This window comes from Schistocerca gregaria, chromosome 7, assembly GCF_023897955.1.
Source record: "Schistocerca gregaria isolate iqSchGreg1 chromosome 7, iqSchGreg1.2, whole genome shotgun sequence".
NCBI lineage: Eukaryota > Metazoa > Arthropoda > Insecta > Orthoptera > Acrididae > Schistocerca > Schistocerca gregaria.
Window position 1 is genome coordinate 543,896,616 of NC_064926.1, and position 10,035 is coordinate 543,906,650.

The following is a 10,035-nucleotide window of genomic DNA, read 5'->3' on the forward strand; positions in this document are numbered from 1 at the left end:
AATTATTCACACAAAATTATACAGAACATTTTTATTGGTCAAGAACAATTTCACAACTTCTTAATCTCTCATCATCTTTTCTTTCTGCCTAGCCAATTTCTTCTTTGACACTTTCTTCTTTGTGGGCTCTTCCTCAGTTGCTTTCGCAACAACTTCCTCCTTTTCAGTGAGAACCACCTCAATGTGGCAGGGAGAGCTCATGTATGCTGCAAAGTAAAGAAAATTATTTTAGATGTGCAGAATATGAAGAAAATATTACTTTCTAGTAAATTACTACATTATGTAAAAATGATATTACACTAGACATGCAACAGTCACAAGTGACCAGTCCAAGGATGCTTTCAAAATGAATTATTTTTCTTTCTAGAAGCTTAACACAAATTTATGCTTTCCAGTGGGTGAGAAAGTAACACCCAGTACAGCAGTCAACATTAATCCAACCTTGGCAAGAGAAGGTATTTCTACTGAGGAGTGACAGTTAAAACTATGGTCTTGAAAACAGCCAAAATTCAAACTTTTGTATTTTTTTATTTTGCAGTTTTCGTCTTCAAATGACGATCAGAATATGCAGCTGAAAATGTTCAACGAATGACATCTAAACCTTCTCTGCAAACAGAAAGACTGCTTTGTGTTTTCCTGGAAAATCTGGTTAAATGTAGTACGGGCCATGTGTAAGCACTACAAAGTGAGCAATACACAAGGAAATACCGTAATAACTCCACAATCTTTGTTGCAGTGTCTGAAAATATCAAATATTTAAAAAATTATACTTTGCTAGTGCCACTCAATTTCCAAATATGTCACAACAGATGACTAGCTACTTGCAAATCTGAGCACATGATCACACTACGAGTCATGTACAATAAAACTATGTTGAGAGTTGAATAATGGATTCTTCGAATGAACCATATGTTTCCACATCACATTCCATGGCGAACAATGCTGGCAAAGAGACACCTAGTTAATGCAACCCATCATTTTAATTGCTAAAAACTGAACTCTGCCCGAACAGGCCAGGAAGGCCCAACAGTACCAACTGGACTCCGTGTCATTGAAAATCCACATGCATCACTGGATGCAGATATAGGGGGGGGGGGGGGGGGGGGGTCGGCATGTAGTCAGCAGTATGTCAGGTTATGAAAGCAGGGCTGCTCCATCAAGTAGCTCCTCAGTTTGCCCCACAAGGGCCAAGCGCACCCAAGAATAACTGCCTCTTACATCACTAATTACTAATAATCAAAACCACTTATTGAAAATAATATACAGCTGTAGAACTACACTATAAGTAGCTGCAGTAACATCAAAATCCAGTTTACAAACACACAACTGTGTCGGAACAAAAGGTTTCAAAACAATTTCAAAGATACTCTAAGGGTCTAAAGAATCTAACTGTCCCCATCAGAATAAACCTCAAAACAGAGCTGCTAGACAACAGACCACACTGTATGTAAACAACCTGTGCAAAATGAGTTGCAGAATTATCCTGATTTCAGAAAGCAGTTTTTAAACATTGATATTTCAAAAACGAATAACCTTAAGGAATAAAAAACTTACGATTTATTCTTCCGTGGGCACGGTAGGTTCTTCTCCTCAGGCATGGCGCACGGTTGACTTGAATATGTTCTATGACCAGGCGATCAACATCCAAGCCCTTGTAATCTGCATTTGACTCTGCATTTTTCAATAACTGAAGCAAGAACTCTGCAGATTTCTTAGGCCAGCGGCCCTGAGTTGTACCCCACTGCTTTGCCTGAGAATTTAAAAACCCATTAGTTCATTACACACAGCAAATCAAAACATGGCAAGGACAAAGATTTCAACATAAAAATTTTTGTATAATATAATTTACGTCTCAACCTTTCACAAGATCATCCTTATTGTCACTTCAACCGAAACAGATCTGCTGAATTATTTTACTTGGATAAAGTGGAATATGGAACATTCGGTACTACTTGTTGGCTTTTTATCAGTGAAATAGGAAACAAGTGACAAAAGTTGAAAACAAAATGGCTACTACAGAGTCATATCAGTAGTGATTTATTTCAAGGAGGCTAAGCTATCAGTCTGTCACCACAATCATGTTTCTTGCATTCACATACATTGCCTACACCAATTGACATTACATCACTGGTCAAGACCAACCAATAGAACAGAATATTCTTTGCCCTTTTCATGGAAGCAGACTAAGTATCACAAAAAGCCATTCTGGGACTGCTAGACTGTTGATATTTACACCTTTTAAACTTACTCGTGGCTTACTCTAGACTGATCAATGGAAACAACATTTCTGGCTTGCTAGGGCTAAATATCACTAGTGTTTGGTCATAATATAACCTACTCCATCTAGCATAGTACGACTGTCTTGCCTCAGTGTCTAAGTACATGTTGGCCTGCCAAGATAACTGATATTTAGTCGTAATGTTACCACACTACCAGGCAGGTGAGATCAATGTGATGTGCAACCTACAAAAATTGCAAGTTAAAACAGAACTCCCTCAAGATACTGTCATGCTCAAAAGCAGTAGCAGTGATGTAGACAAACTGAGGTCTTTACCAACACAGTACTGACAGATTTTATCTGACAGAACTGAATTTATATAGAAGAAAGCAACCTTCAGTGAGTGTGGCTAACAGGGAGAGAGTAACAGAATCCTTGCCACATATTAACTGGTACCAAATGCGTAAACTAGACAACAGGTATTTATGATGATTTTATACATGAATGTGCTACAAGTACTTTCATACACAGTGACTGGGTGCTGTGGTGTCACTATGGCAGTGTTTGTAGCTATTGTGTTGTATTTGATGGCATCAACTGGTGATGCTCAGTTTAGCATCTGGTATTTGGTTCATCTGAGTTATCACTGGTAATTGTGTGTATGTGGGTAGTCAGTGCTGTAATACTGATTTGGAAGTGTGTGCTTTGTTTTCAGCGAGTTATGGTTTTTTATTTTGTTTATGTGTTTGGCATTTTTATTGGATCTGGTGTGTGTGTGTGTGTGTGTGTGGGGGGGTGGCTTTTGTTCCCAAGTAATTTTTGTTTTGGCTTTATTCTATATTGTGCTGTTTTCTCTGCTTCATATTTATCGTATTTCAACTGTGTTTTAATTGACCCAGTGAATATGAAGGTTTTTGGCTTTTCGAGTCATTGTGTTTAGGATTCAGTGGTGTTTTGTTGAGTTATGAAGGTGTCCAAAGTTTTTGGTTGTGGCTTTCTATTTTTGTTTGCCAGTTGGTATTGAGAGCTGCATTTGAGCTATATAGCTCAGGGGAGTGTGGTTTTTGGTATCCACGGCTCCATTTACACAATATAAGTCAAGAAGTTCACAATTCCTGTTGGTTTTGAAGCAATAGCTTAACACCGTAAGCTGAATTTTATTTGGGTAATATTTGTTTTGGACTGATGCAGTGTTTTGTATTGTTATATATTTAGCTTGTTCCCACCCTAAACCTCTTATTTCCCTCAGTGGTCCGAACAGTTTTATTTTATTGAGTGAAAAGCACTTGTGTTCTATTTATGTTCACTTTTGTTGGCATGCGTATGTCATGAAATAGTTGTCATTTTGTATACATTGGAAGTATGTGTTTGTCATACCGATGACATTGCAGATCAAAGCTGACAGGTGGAATAGGGAGATTTCTTAATGCCTAGTGACGCACATACTTTAATGTCACTCATATAACTGAAATGTCTTCACAACCCTTCCACCAATGCTTCATGAACGGAAGGAACTAGTTGAGATTTAACTAAAGAAACGAAATAAATATATAAGATTTTGAAGGAAATTGTTACTGCCAAAAACCAGATACTAAAAGTATGCTTCACAGGAAGTATGCCATGTGTATCAAATTCATTAGGAATTTAAATCTGTTGGTGACTGCTTAGAAAAGTTAGGAAAAGCCGTATTCTTTCCTCACTCAACTTTGACACCACATCATTCCCACCACATTTTTTTGTCCAACATGACAACTAAACTTTTATCTTCATCTGCTTATATTGTCACTACTATTCATTCTCTTCACTGGTAACACCTTAGTATACAGTACCAACACACAACATGAAATTTGTGCTGACAGCTTCAGTGTTGTGGACCATGCCTGTTCACGGCTCTGCTCGTACAAGTTGGCAGCATGCTCACACATTGAGCAACCAGCTGGTTCACAATGTGTAACATAAGAGAGGGAGGGGACGTAGGGCAGATCCACACAAGAAACTTGCCACCAAGTCTATTCTACAGCAACTGTTGTTCTATGGATATGTATTGGTTCAAAGTGGCTAGTGCATTCCATGGTAAATTTATTTTTTAATATTGTTACATAAATGAGAAATGGCAATGAAATTATTCTTACATTTCTTTTAATAGATCGAGTGAATAACATTGATAACTAATTACGAAAAATGATATTTTTCACTACCGATGCTTTGAAGAATGTCACTTTCAGATGTTTAAAGTGATTACAATTTCTTTATTCACACATTAAACATGTCAACAAATTTAACTCATTTTTATTTTCACTAAAGCACCAATGTCATTTTCTGAGTACCACTAATGTGATGGTACACTTTTAAGCTGAAGTGTGTTGGCAAGCTTCTGTGGGTTGATTCTGTACTCTCCACTGCAGAAGAAAGTTACTGGCACACACATGTAGATCCAAACATCATAGGTACAAACTTACATTGTGGAAATTTTAGTTGAAAATTTTTGTCCACAAGGCATATTTTATTAAGAAACTGCATGTCACAAGGAATACCTGTAAGTTTTGACAGTAGCTATGTGTCACGCACTGGGAGCCACTGACTCCTTGTACTTTGAGCTGTGCCCGACTTCTTAACATGGTCACCACTCTTTTTTATGTATTTGAAAAGAGTTGATCTACACTTGCAACACTGGGCCATGAGTATCTACATTGTCATACATACTTCATAAGTCACCATATGGTACTTGGCAGAGGCACCCTACCCTGTTCCACTATTAGTCAATTCCTTCAGTTTCACTCACAAATAGTGAGGAAAAGCAACTGTATATGCTTCCACATGAGCCTGAATGTCTCCTGATCTTCATGGTCCTTATGCAAAATGTTGGTGACAATTGTTTTGCAGTCAGCTTCAAATACCAGTTTCTTAAATTTTCTCAATAGTGTTCCCTGAAAGGAACAATGCCTTCTCTCCAGTGAATCCCATTCGAGTTCCCAAAGCATCTCCACAATATTTGGGAGCTGTTAGAATCTATTAGAATCAAATCTAGTAACCTGTCTCTGAATTGCTTCACTGTCTTCCTTTAACCCAACCTGATACCAACTCCAAACATTAGCGACACTCAAAACCAGGTTGACTAGTGTTCCTTATGCAGCCTCCACTGCAGATGAACCACACTTTTCCAAAACTCTAACAATAAACCAAAGCTAAAAATTTGCCTTCACTACCACAATCCTCTCATGCCTTTTCCATTTCTTATTACTTTCCAGTACTATGCTCATATTTAAACTACATGACTCAAGCAGGGCACTACTAATACTGTAGTCAAGAACATTATGGATTTGTTTTTCTTACTTGCCCGCACTGACTTACATTTTTCTGCATTTAGAGGTTTGCTGCCATTCACCAAACAAACCAGAAATTTTGTCTAACTCAACTTGTATCCCACTACAATCACTTAACAATAACACCTTTCCATACAACATAGCATGATCTTCAAAGAACAGAAGATTGCTGGCCCATCCTGTCCACCAAATCATTTGCATGTATAAAAAACAGACACATACTTCCCTGGAGGGGCTCCTGACAATATCCTTGTCTGATGAACACTCGCCAACTGAGAAAATACTACGTCCTGATAATCAGAAAATCTGAACTATGCTTGAGTGTTAGGCTAAGGCAATGCTTACATGTGGCTGTTCCTCTGAAGGCACCACAATTTGCAGCTAGAGCACTCACAACCCACACAGCAAGTAGGTAGTGTCAACAGAGACACTAAGGAACTTAGCTGCAGACAATCAGTGTTGCATATAAACATGTTTTAAACCCAATGTAAATGCTGCCTGAGATTGCTGTCTCCTAGTGTAAATGGTTATGTTAAAACTGCTTGGCTTCAAGATGCATTTTAGTGTTACAATGTTTTGTTATTAGGTTCGTATGAGCAGTTGCCGGCAGGCTCGTGCGCAGAGCTGCATTCGCATATGAGCAGTGCCTTTCTCCCCTTCTGGCAACTTGGGAGTGTGGCTGTTTGGTGAATGAACAGTAGCAGAAAGTAGCCAGAAGCAACCCGGAAAAATTTTCCTGGCACGCCCAAGCTGCCAGATTCGCACATGCGCAGAGCAAGCTGAGTTTTAGTGTGTGGGGGGGTCCTTCCCCACGTGACCTGTGTATGCTTTGTGTCTTCGTTTACAACTCCCACGTCAAATGAAAACAAAACAGATTTCTGTAGCCAGGAGCCACTAAGTGAATTAATATACATTCTCATAACCATGAAAGACCAAAAAGTTAGAAGTTTCAATTTTCTGATTGTATATTATTTCAACGTTATTAGCAATCAACCATTAATGTCTTAATGAGGCCATTACTGCCTGTTTTATAGAGAAATTTGCTTCTGTTAGTTTTTTCTGCTGAGGCAGTTTATTTGAAACGAAATGTTTCATTTTGCACTATTGTCTACTTTCAACCTCGTTCAATTTAAAGTGCAAATTTTCATTTTCTGGGACGAATGACGTTATACCATAATAAAGAACCAAACATGAGAATACAGTACTGGACCTCCAAGAAAATTGGTTTCACAAGAACCACATAAAAAGCTGAATATCGGATACTTCAGAGTCCATCTGGACATAGAAATGTGCAATCGGAGCGGAATGAAGCAGTTTAGCATGGTTTATGAAATTCCGATGCTGCTGGAGTAGTCCGATTTCGTGTTCCTTTTATGACACTATAAGATCTCTTAATGCAATATACGTACGAACATATGTGAACATTGACTTTAAGCTAAGTAGGCAAATTTTGTCAGTAGTTTTGAACGAAATATTTTGTTTCAAATATAATGACAGCTGTAGCAGAATTTTATACACCTGCCGTCTGTGAAAGTGTTTTTCGATCACAAGGACTTGTCTAGTACTTCCTCTGGACCTGAAGTTATTTCTTAATTTGTGTTTACGTCAAATTTATAGAATGTCATTCTATGACAAATTTTAGACTGGCAGCACACCATGTTTTATCGTTTTAACTCCCCACATGGCCTCATATTTATTCCTAGAGTAGAATATAAACTGTCAGTTGTACAGTTTCTTTGCCTCACAGACAAGCAGGTTAATTTTCACATTTTAAAATAGTCATGAAATTTATTGTCCTTTATTCTGGTGTAAGCTACACAACAAACTGTATTTTTTGTTGCAAGCAATTTGCATTCCATCCTAGTAGCTTTTTGCAGTGCTTTGTAGATGTAATAAACCTGTTGGAAATGCTACATAATATTGCAGAGTACGAATCTAAAAAATAAATTAATCTGTCAATTTTATGGTACTTTGAGCTGTGGAGTAATTTTGAAATGATATTTTGCCAAGAACTACTTCCTTATTTCCATCATTTATCTGTGTGGGATGTGATAAAACAATTTCTGTAAGTACAACTCAGTATGTCCTCTCAACAACATGCCGCACGGCTACACTGTCACATGATGCCCCACCAGAAATATGACGAAAAGCGTATGAGCAGAGCAAGCACGGGCTGCCTAAGCCATTGTAGCTGCACATGCGCAGTACAGCCTGTTATCTGGCGCTTTCTGGTAACTGCTCAAATGAACCTATTTACATAATCTTTGTGTAAGAATGGAAGAAATTGCAACCCAGTTGAAGAATGTACGACCAATTGTTCTGATTTTTGCTGCAATACTTGGCTCTATTGGTGGAAACAGTAATCCCTTATTCTGGAACACAACTTTGTATTAACACTTTCTAAACAACTGTACTGTTCTATTTGCTTTAGATGACATTTCTTATACACATCCTAGTTATAGACAAATATTACAGAAACCAGCATGATATTGCCAGAACAGTGTTAGTCATTGTCTAATGACTTCTATAATCATTAGCAAGGAACCTACAATCAACCTCAATGATTAAGCACTACGTTGGTTGCTGCATGACACTAACAGGCACTGTTGGGAAGTAATACCACTTGCACGAAATAACTGGAATGAACGCACACACCCTCATTATAGCAAAGTCTTATTTTCCTAACTACATCCACATATTAAACAAATAGTTTTGAAAGTCACATCACTACTACAAAATGCAACTGACTGACTCATCTCAATGTTTTCATCAAACTTACCTGAGCACAACGACCAACTCCACCATTGAATCTGCGAAACGGAACACATTCTTTCTTCTCAACAACATTCTTCAAATATTTGACAGCTCTCCTCAGTGGCATTCGCCTCAGTGCCATTGCAGTCTCCCTTGTATTCTAGTATGCAACAAAGAAACACTTATACCAAATTTGTATCCATAAAACCTACCAACTTTGTATCCATAAAACCAATTATATTTGAAACATTTGCAGTTGTCATTTTTCATGCTGAGGCGTACTTAAAAAATGTAAGTTTTAACTTTTTAGAACTGAATTACATACAAAGTGATAAACTAGTCTGCCACTAATAACAAAGCACTTTCCTTCCAGGCTTTGCTATCAACTAGAGAAAAGTTGTTTTGAATTTTTAAAGAGCATTGCAAACTCTGACTGCTATTAAAACTGAAATTGACATTTCCACCAATGTTGTTCTTACCTAGAAAAATTAAAATCAAACTTGTCACGTACATGCATTCGGCAGTTAAGTGGTCGAGCGTAATAAAGTTCACAATACATTTTGCTTTAAGCTGTAATGTCATCAACAGTACTTTAATGGAGGTTACTAGACGTTTACAGAACAGCCCAAAGTCCATGCACACAATTGCATCCAGCCGGAAAGAACATTGTAGAAAGTTTACACTAAAACTGTACCCGACACTACGTATTAACAGTCAGTCAACTACATATGTCTAGATTCTAGGGACATATGTAGTCTCCACGGGCACGTTTAAATCCGTTAACTACATAGAAATAACGATAAGTTTTAAGTTTGTGTCTATAGTCTCACAACTGGAACACTTTAACCTAAATGGAGTACTTAAAACCTAACCTAGAAATCTACTGAGTATGTGGTTCTCATCACAAATTTCGGTTGGGTGCTCTTCCACTTAACGGCCCTTTATACCCTTAAGCCTTGTTCCTCGTTTTCGCCTAGTGCTGCAATGCACAATTCGAAATGCAAAATAACGCACATGAACACAAGTATCACCTGGCATAGATATGACCTATCTGCAAGATCAATTTGTAGCAACCAACCTTAAAATGGACACGAAGGTTAGAGCCTCGTGCTTTACACGACTTTGTAGCATTGTCAGGTTCGTGTGAATACCGCCCCATCTCCAACTCTGCAATAAAAACAAATTTAGGTTTAGAAGATGGTATGCAACCAACTTGAAAGAGATACAAGACCTTTTTCTTTTTGCTAAGAGAGTCTAACACACATTCAAAACATACATTGCAGCAATTAATTTACGGTGCAGTGAAATCAAATGAAATATATTTCAACGATGCATATAGATTACTTCAATACTCACATGCCTATTCTCCACGACGGAGCTCTGAAAACGGAAAGGAAGTTCGTGTTTTGTTAACAGTGATGCCAACATGGGCCAAACAGGCGATGCGTCGCAAGCGATATCGCAGCAATCGGTAGCTCGACTCGTCCGCACTACACACCAACAATTTGTCCAACAATTTCAAACAAGACGTAGAGCCGTGGATTGGTGACGCTCTGCAATGGAAATAGAGCTGCTGTATTTATTGGCGATCACAATTATTCTGTGTGAGTCTACTAGTACCCCTAAAAAGAAAACCAGGACCCAAAACGGCTTCTGAAGAGAAAAAGGTTCTTTCATACAAATTTGCCAACTGAATTACGATTTCACCAGGAAAACTTGTATAATTACAACGTTTGATGT

At 38.0% G+C, this 10,035-nt stretch overlaps 1 protein-coding gene across 2 annotated transcripts; it reads right to left on the minus strand.

Moving 5' to 3' along the window:
• Positions 1–16: 16 nt before the first annotated feature.
• On the minus strand, positions 17–9,758 carry LOC126281831 (60S ribosomal protein L17). 2 transcript variants are annotated; one of them, XM_049981065.1, is made up of 5 exons: positions 9,652–9,758; positions 9,374–9,462; positions 8,321–8,455; positions 1,555–1,750; positions 17–206 (listed from the first exon to the last, which is right to left on the minus strand). In XM_049981065.1, exons 2-5 carry the CDS (start codon positions 9,452–9,454, stop codon positions 61–63), a joined length of 558 nt encoding a protein of 185 aa, XP_049837022.1. In that variant the 5' UTR covers positions 9,455–9,462; positions 9,652–9,758; the 3' UTR covers positions 17–60. The 2 variants fall into 2 exon arrangements, with proteins under 2 accessions (XP_049837022.1, XP_049837023.1); XM_049981066.1 differs by lacking the exon at positions 9,652–9,758 and adding an exon at positions 9,572–9,633.
• Positions 9,759–10,035: the final 277 nt, after the last annotated feature.

Excerpts from the sequence above, each read along its gene's own strand:
- LOC126281831 (XM_049981065.1), bottom strand. The coding sequence starts at position 9,454 with ATGGGGCGGTATTCACACGAACCTGACAATGCTACAAAGTCGTGTAAA. Across the intron at positions 8,456-9,373 it reads ACCTTCGTGTCCATTTTAAG|AATACAAGGGAGACTGCAAT; the intron begins GTTGGTTGCTAC and ends GTTGCATACTAG. Across the intron at positions 1,751-8,320 it reads GAGTTGGTCGTTGTGCTCAG|GCAAAGCAGTGGGGTACAAC; the intron begins GTAAGTTTGATG and ends TTAAATTCTCAG.